Source organism: Maylandia zebra, linkage group LG20 (genome assembly GCF_041146795.1).
Source record: "Maylandia zebra isolate NMK-2024a linkage group LG20, Mzebra_GT3a, whole genome shotgun sequence".
Taxonomy (NCBI): domain Eukaryota; kingdom Metazoa; phylum Chordata; class Actinopteri; order Cichliformes; family Cichlidae; genus Maylandia; species Maylandia zebra.
The window spans coordinates 6,179,021-6,194,658 of NC_135186.1; the positions used below are offsets into that span (position 1 = coordinate 6,179,021).

At 40.1% G+C, this 15,638-nt stretch overlaps 1 protein-coding gene across 1 annotated transcript; it reads right to left on the bottom strand.

The window, feature by feature from the left end:
* Positions 1-2,080: 2,080 nt before the first annotated feature.
* LOC101480204 (large neutral amino acids transporter small subunit 1) lies at positions 2,081-13,461 on the bottom strand. Its single transcript, XM_004554144.3, has 11 exons — positions 13,029-13,461; positions 12,007-12,540; positions 11,760-11,885; positions 10,102-10,207; positions 9,971-10,015; positions 9,480-9,603; positions 9,263-9,366; positions 8,973-9,069; positions 4,767-4,916; positions 3,459-3,633; positions 2,081-3,235 (listed from the first exon to the last, which is right to left on the bottom strand). Exons 1-11 carry the CDS (start codon positions 13,090-13,092, stop codon positions 3,159-3,161), a joined length of 1,602 nt encoding a protein of 533 aa, XP_004554201.1. The 5' UTR covers positions 13,093-13,461; the 3' UTR covers positions 2,081-3,158.
* Between the last annotated feature and the right edge of the window lie 2,177 nt (positions 13,462-15,638).

Below are 15,638 nucleotides of genomic sequence, written 5' to 3' on the forward strand. Positions count from 1 at the left end.
CCCTCACCCATGGCTCATCTTCATCTGCAGCATGTTCGTCTTAGGAAAAATACTCTGCTAAAACACAGGTAAACTAGCATTTGTTAGACTAATTTAATAATTTGTGAACGGAAACGTAGAGATTAGTAATATTAATAATAAGGTTTGCACAGTTTCAAAGGCAGACGTTCTAAATTTAATATGTTTTGTTGTTTTATTGCGTGGGTGATTACCGTAGTTCGGCAGTTTCCTTTCAGTGATTCGCCATCATCTTTCTATTGATGGGCCTCTATCGCCACCTGCTGGTGAAATCTAGTATTGGCTACACAGCCCTAATGTTGATGCCAAAAGCAGATGAAAGTTTTTTTGTTTTTAGAAGCTGTAAAACGATGATCATATGTTATAACAAAAACATTTGCAATAGTCGGCTTTCTGTAGTCTAAACTAATTGTATAATATTATATACATTTTTTTTTTTTTTAAACTGATTTTACCCACACTGTCTTCAAGATAAAGAATACACTAACACCTCGACTTCACCACATCTTCTGAAAATGCTTTGAACCCTTTCCCCACTTCCATCTTCACTTAATATATCAAAATACTCTGTATTTGTAGACGTGACTTGCGCATTCATCGGCTCCTTGCCTGTCCAATCCCCCATCACTAATATTGTGTCCAGCAGCTCTGATAAGAGCTCCATCAGCAGCCATCGGGCCGTCTCATTTCCTCTTCAGACGGATATGAAGTCCCCTGACAGCACAGCGGGTCGGCAGCGTCATTGTCTGAGAGCCAACAAACAAGACAGGACAAACAAGAAGCAATGTGCATGTGACACAGAGCACTACCAAACATTTGATGGCTGAGATGATAACGCTATTTTGAGAAACATCCTCATTTGGACGTTAGGATGTCAGGTTCAGAGAATCTTTGTTTTATCTGAAGCCGGTGCCTGAAGAGGGGCTTCGGCCGGCCTTTTGTCGACCAGCTGCTGCATTTCTACAGGAGAAAGCAATCAGATTTTAATCCTCTGACTCCTTTTGTTGGCCGTCTGCTTTACAAAAGCGCAAACAATCAAACTTTGAACAAAATAGTTTTTTTTACACGTACAGTACCTACTATGGTCACTCACAGACAACAGTTACAATAGGTACTCTCGATTATAGAATCAAAAATATGAGCTTCCTTTATTCTCAATTACATTTGCGTTATTGATTTTCACATATAGTAATACTTTACACACACAAACGCACACACACCGATGCAGCACGTTGTGCATAAAATAAAATATATCAGACCGCTTATCATCATAACTGGAATCAGTGTGTTTTTAGACACACGTGTGTGTTCAGGGCTTTAATTTAAGTAGATTCATTAAGTAAGGGGCGTGTCTTCGAGGACTGTGTTGTTCATTGGTGTGCTTTCAGAGAGCTCACCTTTAAAGATGATCACAGTGCCAACTTTGCAAGCATTTGCATTCAGCTATTCTCTTTTTAAATCTGTATGCAATCTGCATTAATAAAGAATCCGTATTAAATACTTTAAGTGGGAGAAATATTGTTGCATGCTAATTGCAAATGTACTTACATGTTTGTATTTAAACTTCACATTTCCATTAACTTATACAAATAAGATTAAAGAGGGTTCCTTTACAAAAAGAAAAAGAAGAGCTGTTTGTGTCTCACCACGGAAAGTTTGTTACCAGTGAGAATGTCAAAGGTCATTTTTCTCACAGACTTTCTTTTGTTCTTGTCTGAAAGCTTCTGCTGCATTAATGTTAAAGGAATAGCAACCAGTATGAATTAGTATGTTTTTTCAGACCTTTCCCTTCACTGGAAAGGGGCCTGTGAAACCTGGACTGCCAGCACAGTGAGTAGGCTGACAATACGTACATCTGTGGTATATTTGTAAGGAGACTGTCTCTCCTTTGTGTGCAAAAGTAAGAAACCTTTTTCCCACTCCACATGATTCCAATCCCCCTTAACATTCCTCTGAAGCTCCTCCCTTCCCAAGCCTTCACTGGACCAGGAAATACGCTGGGAAAACCTCAAACCTCTCTCCAGGTACATTTCCTACAAAAATTACAAGCAAAGCCAGCATCTCTAAAGTTGCAACATTCATTTTGGTCATACAGTGACAAAAAGAAATAGAATATCAGCACTGGCACGGCTGGCACAGACATCAAATACGTTCAGTACAAACACTAAGGCTAACTACGAACACTACTACGATATCTGAGCATATCTACGCTGTCTCACAACAATGGCGCACAAGCGGAGATGCTGGTATCGTTTTCATCGAGTATCGTCACACGTGGCGCCGATGAGGTATCAGAATGAAATGATACAAGAAACAGACATGATTCACAGTGCAGCTCAAGCAGACATCACAGACACTCTCATCTCCCTTTAGCTTGTGCTTTACGACAGCGCTACAAGTTCATCTTACCAATAAATAAAAAACAATATCAAGTAAAATGTGAGAATGAATTACTATTTAACACAAACATTAGTACCATATGAGAAAATGAAGTAAGTGCTTTGTTAGACAACCTCTTCCTCTTCCAAATCTGACCTTAGTTATAAACTCTAAGTGATGTTATTATAGCAACTATAGCAAAATCCTTTATTTTAACACAATATAAACTATAAATATAAACCCTAAACTATAATATACTATGTCTAGTTTGGTTGTTAGTGGTATTAGACATATATTTTCCCGCCTAAGCTATTCATTTGTACACTTCAGGAGAAAAATATACCTGTACGTCACGGGCCACTGCAGCTCCTGATTGTGTACTTGCAGTACACAAGTAATTATATGCCTGCAGCAGTCATACACTTACAGATGGCTTTCCATTAGCTAACATGGAACATCAGAGCATGTTTGACCATTTAAGGAGATATGCTGAAATATTAAAATCAATTCATAATAAGGAGTGTAAAATGCCCGGTGGTCTTCTTTGCAGAAAAGTTGCAGTATTCATAAAATATTCATAAAACAAATCCTCCATTTGTCAGGCCACTCTTGCGAATATTGAATATGTTCACAGTTACCTGCCTGGTCAGATAAAGTTAAAACAAAAAAAGTCCGATCACATGTGGATGAATGTAAACATTACAGGAATGTCCAGACAAAAATATTGACCCAGTCTTTCATCTTGCTCGGTTTGTCCAGCATTATTCAGCCGCCCCATGTTGCTCCTTCTCTTCAGGAACAGACATGAAGATCTTCTGACAGAACATGGTGAAGATTTCTGAGAAGAAACAACTTGTCACGTTAGCCACGTCTGTTTTCTCTTTGCTAGGCTACTACAGGTCAAATATCGGTCTTTTGCCTGAGTCCTCCGGACCAACTATGTAAACAAAGGAAATGTACCGGTGCCCACAGCAGAACTTGAGCAGATAATCTCACAGGAATTTCACAACAAAACACCTTTGCCTCACTCTAAAAAAAACAAAAAAAAATCTCCAACTCACCCAGCATCTTCTTGACCACATGGGGTTTTTTCCACTTGTAGCCCAGTAGGTACGCTGGGACGCCTGTGAGAATAATGCCGCTGCCTAGCAGACACTCGAAGGGAGCTGCCCAAAAGGACACGACGATCATGAAGACGCAGCTCAACACAAAAGTAACGGGGATGAAGAGAGAAATCTGCAGAGAGAAAATACAAAATACATAACAGATGAAGATGTGTTTCGATTTACATTAGACGTGAGCAGATAAGATACAGTTTATAATTGTTGAGTGAAGATGTCTCACACACTGAAAAAGAAGAAAATATCATATTTGGACTTTGGAATAATGCAACTATAGCTAACGATTAGACTAATGTATAATGATTTTGATGACAATACTTCCCAAGTTTAGATTTTAGATCCTGTAACTTCTTCACTGATATCTGTTTTCTGCCACTTTGTTTCCATTAAACAACAAGAGGAGACAAATAATTACTAAAGTTTTTATATTAAGACATTTTCAGTACCGATTACTTTACAGATCAGACAATAATGCAAAAAAAAAAATCAATCAAATCAATACAAATTCAAACTATAAGACTGTGTATGCAAAGTTGAATGATGCCTGACTTCATCTAAAGATCTGATTTTGAAACAATGATATGTGCTATAGTTGATACTAAATACATTTGTACTCTTACTTAAGTATTTTTCTCATACTGGCTTACCCTTTTTCCTTAAGCGTCCCCAACAATTTGATCACAATGAAGAAATTATTATTGGCTAAACTGTTATGTTAAGAGCTCCATACTGTTATTGCATTCAGTTATCAGTTAAACTGCTTGAGCTGACGGTTTGTTTTTCTTTTTTCTGGGTTGAAACTGACATTTTTTATGAATGGTTTACATATAAATAGCTCTCTCTCTCTCTCTCTCTCTCTCTTTTAATATGTTTATAGATGATTTTATAAAATAACTGAGCTGAAAGCAGTGTGGGCCAAAGAGAAGATGAAAGACTGGTCAGCCAAGGTAATTTTCCCATGATGAAATAGAAACAAAGGATCATGTATTCCTCCAAATACCCCTCCCTCCTGTCTTGGAAAAACAGTATGTTTCCAGTTCCACCTAATAACAAGAGTAGCGATACAATGGTGCTTTCACTAAAAAAAAATAAAATAGCAGATGCTTTATGAAACTAGAAGACATGTTGATGTTTTGCCAGACAAGGAAGGTAGGGCTAGGGTCACCTTTCAGTGAGACTCATATCCATCAAAATGGATCTTCTCTGCAACACGCACTGAGCAGCTACTTTAACCCCTAAGACGTTCACCTTAATGGGCCTTCTGAGGTCGGGTTTGGTAAAGCGCAGCCAGATCATGCCAGCGATGGCCATCCCAACACACATCCAGGTGAAGAAGCTGAAGAGATTGATGACAGAGAAGATGTCCTGGGAGATGGCATACATCATCGATAGGAAACACTAATACAATGAAAAAAGGAGTAAAGATTGCATTAGTTTGCTGGAAACATTAGATTATAGATAGTAGATGGATAATAGATTATAAACACACACAAGGCTTCTGAATCCTCCTTAGTGATTTTCTTGAATAGAGCAGTTATTTAAGGCAGGTAGGTGTCACAGTACTGGGTCTGTGACCCAGGGTTTTGTGTTTGTTGGTTAATTTTTATTCTTTGATTACTGTTATTCATTGTTTTGGTTCTCTTTATTGTGTTCTGCTTGTGTTATATTCTTAGGTCCTAGGATTTAGGTTTCTGTTACTTTGCCTTCCCCGTGTTCCTCGTCTAGTCACTCATCTCCATGTTCTTTCTGTCTCCTCAGTCAGTTATGTCTCTATGTTTCAGTGTCAAGCAATGTTCCCTCTAATTTTTCATGTGTCTGAGCGAACACACAAACTCCCTGAGCGGTCCCTTGGACCACTGTGAGCAACATTAGACGTGTGCACTGTGGTCACGCCAGCATCAAATCCATCCAAGTTACATGGTTTATTAAAATAATCAAATTACAGCATTTACATTTATGTTAGACTACTTTTAATTAACTGCTTTAGCCCACCTACAATGAAAATTTTAAAAAAAATCTTGTGTAGTATGTTAACACTATTGGAAGTAAAAATAACTTGGACTCCAATTTTGAAAACACAACTTTCTATTTTTATTTTTTTTATTTTTTTTTGTATTATGAGTATGAGTCTGTGGTCTGGGAGAGTCCTGTAACTCTCTGTCTGCAAAATACAGTATAGAATGATCAATGTTGGGCAATTAATTATATAGTTACTTCTTCAAAAAAGTAACTGAGTTATGCAAACGACAAAGTTTTTTGCAGCTGCTTACCTAAAAATGCAGCCAAGGCGTTTTTTAAACAAACATCTCAAACTATTTACAGAACAATCAGCTGTTCTGCATCAAATTTGATGCCACACAAATTATTTGTGCCACTCCAAAAATAATTTCTGTCCACTATGAGATAAAGGAGAACAACAGCCTGATACCTGCAGGCCTGACAACTGGAGATGTTACATGAATGTTACATTCAGCAGTCACCTCATTGTTCTGACACACACAACAAAACTATTGACTACACTACACACTAACTACACAAGATTTGCGCTAAACGTCGCAAATCTCTCACATCTCAAAACACTCCTAAAACTACCCCCTTCCTAAACATCTGTTGCCATATCACTTGGTACATTTTTCGACCAATAGGAAAGGGTGGGGTTTTTTGGTTTCGGCTTTTCTCACAGGGAGAGTGCTTTCGAGCGTTTTCCTTATAAAACGCCGTTTTTACCGTTTCTTCGGGCAGTAAATATAAACAACGACAGTATTCAGGAAGAAAACCAAACATTGCATATTTTTATCATAACTCCGGTTTTACATGGCCGATCAACACAATTTAAAAACTGGTATAAGGTCCACAGTTTCCCGTTAATTGTTCCGTCTGTCCTGCTCACATCTCCAATGGTTGTACACGTTATTAACGTGGCTTCACTTCACATCAGCCACGCCGCTTTGCTAGCTAAAACACCGGTGTCGGCACATAAGAACGCTGTTAGCCTGTCAATGATGTTGATTAGCTGCGTATATACGAATGTGAATCGCATCATTGGCTGGACTATTGGATAAGGTGGCATCGTTCTAATCCCATACGGGAGCAGCCAGTCACTTACTGACTAACACTGCAAAACTGAATTGTTAAAGTTTTAATTTTAATTTCAATTCAGGTTAGTTTTTTTTTGTGCGCAACGCATATTTTCTGTGCGCAGAGACCGTGCCAGCAGTGCGCACGCGCGCAGTTTATAGGGAACATTGGTGTCAAGTCTACATCTTTGTGAATGTCTCTGGTTTCCTGTTTTATTTTTATAGGTCTTATGTCCTGTGTTCAGTGTTTAAAGCTTTGCTTCCCCTTTATCTCGTCATGTTTGATTAGTCCCAGCTGTGCTCTCCATTCCCGTGTTACTCCGTAGCCCTGTGTTTTCCTTTGCCCTTTGTCGCAGCGTAGACCCTCACTGCTGTGTGTTTCTCTCATGGCTCTGTTTAGATCTCTAGTTCTCAGTTCCTGGTCTGTTTTCTTTTGGTCTAATTTAAGTTCCAGTTTCCCAGTGTTTTTCAGTTCTTAGTTCTCATGTTCAGGGTTTTGGTTTGTTTTTTGAAAGTTTATTTAATGGAGGTTTTTCCAATAATAAAGCTGCCATTTTCAGTTAACTTCCCATGGGTAGTCTAAGGAGCTTGGAAAGACAAGCGTCTGGACTTCTTTGAGTTTTCACACACTTTCACACCTTGGCTCATGTGATTAGGTAGAGGATCATCAGGGGGTCCTTTGTCCCCTCTTTGGGGGGAAACTCCCACTGGGTTTATATCTGGGACGCCCCACCATTGACCCTTAGAACTGAAGAAGCTTCTTGGATGAGAGGTGAAACGTCTTCAAGCAACTCAAAGAAGTCCAGACGCTTTTCTTTCCAAGCTCCTTAGACTACGATGATCTGGATGACTGAGAACCTTCACAGACATATTCCCATGGGTAGTTTGTGTGCTTTTTTGCTACTGTTCACCACCACAGCGAATTTTAAACCAAACAATCAACATGTGATTGATGCAGACCTTAATTTGAGAAGACTGCATTAACTCTTTAAGAACTGGAGCCATTTTTAGACATAGTTCCAATTTCAAAGGCTCAAAATGAACTGAACAAGTTAATATCACTTTTAATGTAAGGGTTGATTTTAGTCAGTGTGTTAGTCACCTGAAGTTTAGAACACGTGGACATCACCAGACGTTGTGCTTTCTCCACTGAGATTATCTACCAGTGCTTCATTGCTGCATTCAGGTTTTTATTTAATAATGAAAAAACACGCTTTGTTGGGTCGACATTAGGTGACTGACTTGGCCTTTGAAGTATATCCCGTTTCTTTGCCTTGAGAAACTCCTGACTTGGTTTTACAGTTTTTGGGTCATTATCCACTTGCACCATGAAGCGCTGTCTGATCAGTTTTGCAGCTTTGGCTGAATCTAAACAGAAAGTGTAGCCCTGGACACTTCACAATTCACCCTGCTGTTTCTATCAGCACTCACATCATTAATAAACACCAGTGACTTAGTTCTCCTAGCAGCAATACATGCCAATACCATAACAGTGCCTCCACCTCCATGTTTGACAGATGATGTGGTATTCTTCACATCATGAGCTGTTTCTCTTTTTCTCCATACTTTTCTCTTCCCTTCACTCTGGTAGAAGCTTATCTTGGTTTCATTTGCCCCCCCCCAAATTTTTTTCTCAGAACTGTGCAGTCTCTTTTAGATGTTTTCTGGTAATAATCTAATCTGACCTCCCTGTTCTTGAGTGTAACCAGTGGTTTGCACCTTTCTCTAAACCCTCTGTATATACTTTCTTGAAGCCGTCTTGATTGTAGACCCTAACAATAATGCATCTACCTCTTTGAGACTATTCTTGACTTGGTCAGATGGTTTGAAGTTGTTTTGATATTTAAAATGACAATAAAGAGCTAAATAAGAGCTCGAAAATAAAAATGCACCACTTGGAATCAACCACAGATACTAGATCTGCTTAGTTTGTCATGAAGTAACATTCAAACTGCTTGTCAGCCAATTACTTTTGAGCCTCTGAAAATGAGGCACTGTGTATAAAAACTGTTGTAAAGTCCAATTCACTGAATCAAAGCTGCAAGTCTGCACTTCAATCACATCTTGACTGTCTGATTTAAAAGCTACTGTGGTGGTGCACAGAGGCAAGATCATAAAAAATGCACAAAAATCCAACAAATTATGGACTTAACTGTAACTCTTCACTGAAATAGTTTTCTCGAACAAAAATAACTCTACAAATGCTTCACAAATGTTTTGTATCATCAAAACAGATTTATATACACTTCCGTATAATACCTCAAAAATGGGGACACTTTTGAGGTTTTTAGCAATGATCATACATGATTTAACACACTAACCTAATCTTATTGGTAGCCAGCTGGTAAAATGTCACTGAAAGTATCAGGTTTCTTACTGTGAATATGAGGGATGGCACTGGTGTGAACAGGTCTGTGTGGACCAACCCCAGAGCAGCAGGGAGTTGACCCTCTCGAGCTCCAGCATAGAACAAACTAGAAGAGAAATTTCTTAAATCATTATTTATTCCAAAAATACGGAGACTTTAATTTCTTAAGCCCCATGCCCACCTGATCTCCTGCCTTTTGCCCCCCTATCAGGGTGCGTTGGGGCTTAAGAGGTTAAACTATTAATACTAAATGTATAAAATGCTGTCTTATGTTTCATTGTACACATGCAAACACACACCGCGCTGAAGTAAAGAGTGATCCATTGACTGCACCAAAGCAGGACAGTCCCACAAAGACAGGAATGAGCCAGGACATCACACCAAGATGGTACTCCCCAAAACTCTGCAGAACAGAAAGAAAAAGCAGATGAGGAGAATTTGTGACCACAAACAACCAATATGCATGTCCCAGTTGAGGATGAAACACATCATATTAAAGAAAAGCAGTACACTCACCACAGCAACAGCCTCTGACTCAATCATGACTTGAGGAGAGATGGTGGTGAAGTAGGCCAGGTTGGTTAGAACATATACCACCGTGACTATAGGCATGGATATGATGATGGACAGGGGCAAGTTCCTATGGGGTGAAAGGTCGAAGGTCATTTGAGGAAAAAAACAACAGCGTGTAACACTATGTTCTGGTAATATCAGACTGTGTTATGAGATGGGACTGAATTCATGCAGGGTATGCAGTGAGGAACACGACTGCATAATTTTACTGGATTTTATAAATCATTATTATCACATTTTTTTGTAAAATGTAATATTTTAGTTCATATTTAGTTCATAGTTCAGATTATGTCAGTATCGCTTGGATACTTTATCTCTGTGGACTGATGATAGACAAGCTCAGTCCTGGATGAGAGCAACCATGCTCTTGGCAGATATTTGCAAGACAGTCTGTGCCATCATCACCAAAACAACCGTCATTACATTTAAGTCACCTCTCTGGGTTGATCATCTCCTCCGTTACATAATTCAGGTAATTCCTGGGGGGGTGAATAGCAAAGAGGTCATAAATCTTTCAAGCAAAAACAAACAGAAGCTAAAAATAATTCAATTTTATGACCCTCACCAGCCTCCAAAAGCAAAGAGACCGCTGTACAGAGCCAGGACAATATTCCCAACTCCCAGTTTGCTCCCTTCAAACGCCTTTTCTGGGGTCAGATATGGCACATCACCTGGTCACATACAGAAAGAAGAAGAAAACATCTGAAAGGGAAGCAGTTCTCCCACTGCCAGGTGTAGCGCCTGGAGGAGTTATGTGCTTAGACATTGAATAGATTCTTTTTGTGCTGCCGACACATTTTGTCTCTTGTACCAGGCCGGCCTGTTGATGCCTGCCCTTTGACATGCTTGTCAATGTACCATGGTAATAACAGAAGCAAAACGCAATATTGTGTCAGGACAATTCACTATTTATGCACAATAAACAAAGGAGCATCTCCTCTGGGGTACAGAATCACGATCAGTTGACATTTAAATATGAGAAGAAAAATGTTCTCATAAGTAAACTTCAATTCATTTACACAATACACTGCAGTCAATGAATCCAGTGTGTGTGTGTGTGTGTGTGTGTGTGTGTGTGTGTGTGTGTGTGTGTGCGCGAGTGTGTGTGCGCGAGTGTGTGTGAGACAGAGAGAGAGAGCCAGGCATTTTGGTGTCTCTCTCCCTCTACCTGTCGCTTTCAGATGGTAATGACCCTCCTTATTATTTTCCAACTCTGTTCTCTTGCTGGTCTGCTGAAAAAGTGTGACAACAGCCGGCAAGCTTCACTGCCTAGTTTCCATGGTAACAGAGTATGGCGCACAAAGGTGGTAGGCGTGGCCTTGTGTAAGGAGGGGAGCAGCAGATGCAGCGTGGAGCAAGTGTGGCCACGCTGTCTTCCCGCGCTCTTGTATTGTGAATGGCACAGCTCGGACGGATTAACGTGCGTTGCTTTTACAGTCTTAGACGGCACACGTGAACCCACACGCTTAGGGCTATCATATAGAAAAATGTTACTACAATGCCAATATTTCAGGCAGTAAATTACTGTCTGTATAGTCACCTTATTTTCTGTACATTTTCATTTCATTGCAGTTTCATTTGCACGATCAAAACCATCCTGGCACGTTCTGATGCCCATGTTCATGTCTGCTCAGGCTCAATCACGTGGCTCTAGACAGACAAGCTCTGTGTTCCGACTCAGTAAGTGTGCTAACAAGCTGAAAGCAAAGCAGTCTGCTTCGTTAGGCTCATTAGCGCTCGTTAACAACTTGTTTACCATTGGAGATAAAAGAAGTAAACCTCACATAGATGTCGTGTAAAGACGAGAATCATAATAATTGATGCTACTATATAGTTTGCAAAAAGCCACATAATGCAATGGCATTTACTTTACAGGCATGCTGTTAGTTCCATAATTACTCCAACTAAAATATTGAAAACAAAGGAGCTGTGTTTCCAACACAATGAAGGGAAGCTGCATGTTTACGAGCAGATCTGAAATGACAGGTTCAAAGTGAGGACACTTTTTGAGCATTTTTTACTGACTATTAAAGTAGGTTAAATATTGTTGAGGATTTAGATTTTATTACACTCACAAAACCTGTTTTTCCAGCTTTGACCTGAAGCTTATTTTACTTCTCTGTTAAAAATTAATAAGTCTTGTGATGAAGGCATAAGATTTGTTCTCAACAGCCTGCAGTCATGCAGCTGACTTGGTTTGTTCTGTGGTATTTTGCCACTCACCTGTGGAAATCTGAATGAAGCCAAAGAGGATGATGATGATCAAGGCTATCAATTTGGAAGCGGTGAACAAGTCCTGGACCTTGGTTGCTGCTTTCACACTGATACAGTTTACAAATGTCAGGGAGGCTACAAGCAGCGGGGAGACACAAAACACACTACAATCAAGAATCTGGTGAATGACCAGCTGCAATGAAGTGTCTAAAATGTGTATTTGACCTAAGAAAGCCCACCAACATCATGTACTCACTAAGACATAGGCAGGCAATGAGCTTGGCTGCGCTGTCGGGCACGACGCAGTTGGGGTAGAGAGGTTTCAGAAGGTAGGTCGCAAACACCAGTGACACCACATACTGCGACGACGGCCGGATGATGAGCATCTCCACCCACAGCTTCAGAAAGGCAGCCAGTTCGCCATATACCTCCAGGATGTAAGTGTAGTCTCCTCCTGACTTGACAATAGTTGTACCCAGCTCTGCGTAGCACAGAGCACCCATGGTGGATATCACTCCACAGGCGGACCAAACGATCAGAGAGAGCCCAGCAGAGCCGGTCTCTTTGACAACACCTGTGGGAGTGACGAAAATGCCCGAGCCGATGATGGTGCCGATGATCATTCCGACACCGTTGAAGAGGGTGATGCTGCGTTTGAGTTCAATCTTCTCCCCCTTGCCTGGCAGGCTGTTGGTGGAACCTGTGGCAGCAGGTGGAGAACCCACGGGGTCAGATGGAGATGCTGGCTGCTCCACAATGAGACCATCTTGCTCAGGCTCTGCTCCAGTCGCTGGTGGTGAGAGGACAGCAGAAGGGGAGACAGTCAAATTACAGAGTCTGGCTCATTTTCAGACAAATGAAAAGAATTTACAAGCTTTCTCGCTGAGTTGTTTTAGGCACTGGTTACTTTGAAAAACTATGATTAATAAAAACAAACAAACTCTTGTGTTACTAAAGGAAGAATTCATATAATTTTTTAAAAATAGATATTTTTGGAAATCAGCACCTATGAGATTTTCCTTGTGAACCTGCTGTCCTTATTGAACTCTTTCTATCCGTGTAAACACACACTGCATCTGATAGTTGTGTTTTCATACCCACGTTCCTAATATGTGCCATTTGTCCACACCTGTCACCTGCTACCATGAAAGCATCTCCTCAGCATCAACTCTACAATTCTACTCTTGCATCATCAATGTTGCATCAGAGCGCATGGTGGAATAATGCAGCGCTGCACCATGTGGCAGTTAGAGGTGCGTGAGCATGCACTGTACCTACCCCCCATCTTCTCCTTAGCGACGCTCTCTCGGCTGCCTCTCGATTTCAGCTCCGGCTCAGCCATCTTCCCTCTCAGTCTGAGACCCCTTGTCTTGTCTGCTTCCTCCTGCAGCCCTTTTTCTTCCTTTCTTTATGTCCTCTTCCTCTTTCTGTTGATTTACACTCTGTCGGTCTCTCTCTCCCGGACACACACACACACGCGCGCGCGCGCGCAGGTCTCTCTACTTCCTGATTCGTCCTCTCTCACTCACATGTGCCCACACTGCTTCCGTCACTCAGACTACAATTCATCTGTGCCTGATCCTCTCTGTCTCTCTCGCTCCCTCTCTCCCTCCCATCCTATATCAAGCACACAGCAGGGAGGAGCTGAACCTTTGTGATGCTGCTGCTGCTGCTGCTGCGTGAGCCTACGCCCATTCCAGGGAATGATGGGATACCTAAGAGGGGGAAGTAGGTTGTGAGAAGGCACCATTTGGAAGGAATACCATGTGACGCTGTAATCTTTTTGTGTACTGCCTAATCCTGCAGTATACAGTATGCCTATGTGTGTCACTGGGTGCTTTCATGTCAGAGGCGATTAGAATAAATGCTGTAGAGCTGGTTTCCCTCCCTACTGGGGACCAAATGGAAAAAAACAAACTGTCTTTATTCTGCCTGAAAGGTGAGATCACAAAGAAAATGGAGATCCATTGGCCATTTTGAGTGCAGACAGTGTATAATAACAATGACGAAGCTCGTTTATGTTCCTGTATTCTTTTATGGGTTACAAGGTGTTTAAACTGGACCATACTCAACAAAAATTACAATATCATAATTACTCATCAGGAGTGACTTTTACAATCAATTGGGGAAAGGATTTGGCCTGAAGTTATTGGTGCTTGTAGGGTATGCATGTTTTATCAGAAAGAAGAAGAAATTGGGATTCTAAAGTACATGTAAATAAAATTTAAGTGCGATGATTTGCATAATATTTAAACTCCATATTTAATTGGGAAGGTGTTATTTTGAATCGTTATATCAAAAAATACACTTATGTTCAAAGTCATTGTAAGGCATATTTAAAATAATGTTTGTTAACATAAAATTGCTTCTCGTGGGTGCATGTAGCGCTGCTAAGCATCCCCCTTGCATTCATTTTTTTGGCAATAATTCACAAAAAAGCTCTTTATAGTCAGTTATTGCCTAAATATTCACCTTTGGCTGCCATCCTTGTTTTGACCTTATGTGGAGTGGTTTCACTTAGACTCCATTCTTCTTCGCAACACTGCTCAAACTCCATCAGACTGAACAGAGATCTGCTGTGAACAACCCATTTAATGTTCAGTGACAAGTTCTCCGGCCTGAGGTCTGGCCTCAGACAAAAAGCTCTATGTTAGTTAAATCAGAGCTAACAACCTTCTTCTAGTTAACCTTGGAGCCTCCTGCATGCCTGTGGATAGACTCCAAGAGACAGAGATGTTTGCAGTGTGCTTGTATCTTCAGTGAATGAACCCTCGAGAATAAATGGCTTTAAAGAGAGTGAATATTTATGTAGTTGTTTAATAGTTTGAATTAATCCACATTACTTTGTAGATGTAAAAAAATATATATTTTAATATCAGAGAATTGTTTTTTTTTATTGTTTTTTTTATTTTAAAGCTTTAAAATTGACCATGAATCCAATTATAAAAGCAATAAAAGAGTAAAAACATCTGAGGGGATGAATACTCTCTATATGCAATTGAATATCACCAAAAATTTTTTGAAGAATCCAGAGAAATATATCTATGCAGGGGGCAAAGCTGAAAATCTAATACTGAATTGCTTGTCATAATCCACATACACAAACTTAAAACTCTACTTTGATAAAATACATCTGATATCTGAGATATCGGAGACCAAGCTCGTTTAAGATGGACATGAGTCTGGTAAAAAAAATATTCAGGGGGGCTGACGAGGAAAGTGTGAAAAATATTTTTTGGGAAAATCACAAACTATCAAAAGAGGGAGCACCTGGCTGATATCAGCATCTGCACAGAAGTCTGCATCTGTGCTTGAATGGGAGCATTAGTTCACATTGCATGAGTAACGAACCAAATAACATATACAGATTTTAGGGCATCAGTGCCTTTTTCAGAGAAGGCCTTGCTTAATTCACCAGCATTTCTGCTTAAATATGGGAGTATTTCTCACAAGCCTTTCTTTTTCTAAAGTAGGTTGTAAATATCAAATCCTGCAACCTAAAGCCCCCCAATACCTATATGCAGAAAGTACCCCATACAATAAAACGTTTTACAACTATGTCTGATTATATGGAAATAAATCCGACTCTCAGATTGATTTGCCTAATATATGCCTGGATTTATTGTATGAGCCCTGTGCTCGGCGCTAATGAGTTGCATGTCCAATATTTCACCGCAAGGTGGAGCCCTAAACACAATTCAAAACCTGAGATATATTTTTCTTCTTTCTGAAGATGAACCTGGTCAAACTCACGGTGCTTAAACAGGATTTGTCTGTTTTTTAAAAGCTCAGGGAAACTTACTGAGGAACTTACAGGAACATCTTAACAATTTGTTTGATCAAATAAATAAATATGGCCAACACTACAAAATAAATAAATCAGAGAAA

Bases quoted from the DNA above. Each gene is read 5' to 3' on its own strand.
- LOC101480204 (XM_004554144.3), bottom strand. From the start codon at position 13,092: ATGGCTGAGCCGGAGCTGAAATCGAGAGGCAGCCGAGAGAGCGTCGCT. The intron at 10,208-11,759 runs GTGAGTGGCAAA...GTATGTGACCAG, and splicing joins CTTCATTCAGATTTCCACAG to GTGATGTGCCATATCTGACC. The intron at 9,604-9,970 runs GTGACTTAAATG...TTCACCCCATAG, and splicing joins GAGATGATCAACCCAGAGAG to GAACTTGCCCCTGTCCATCA.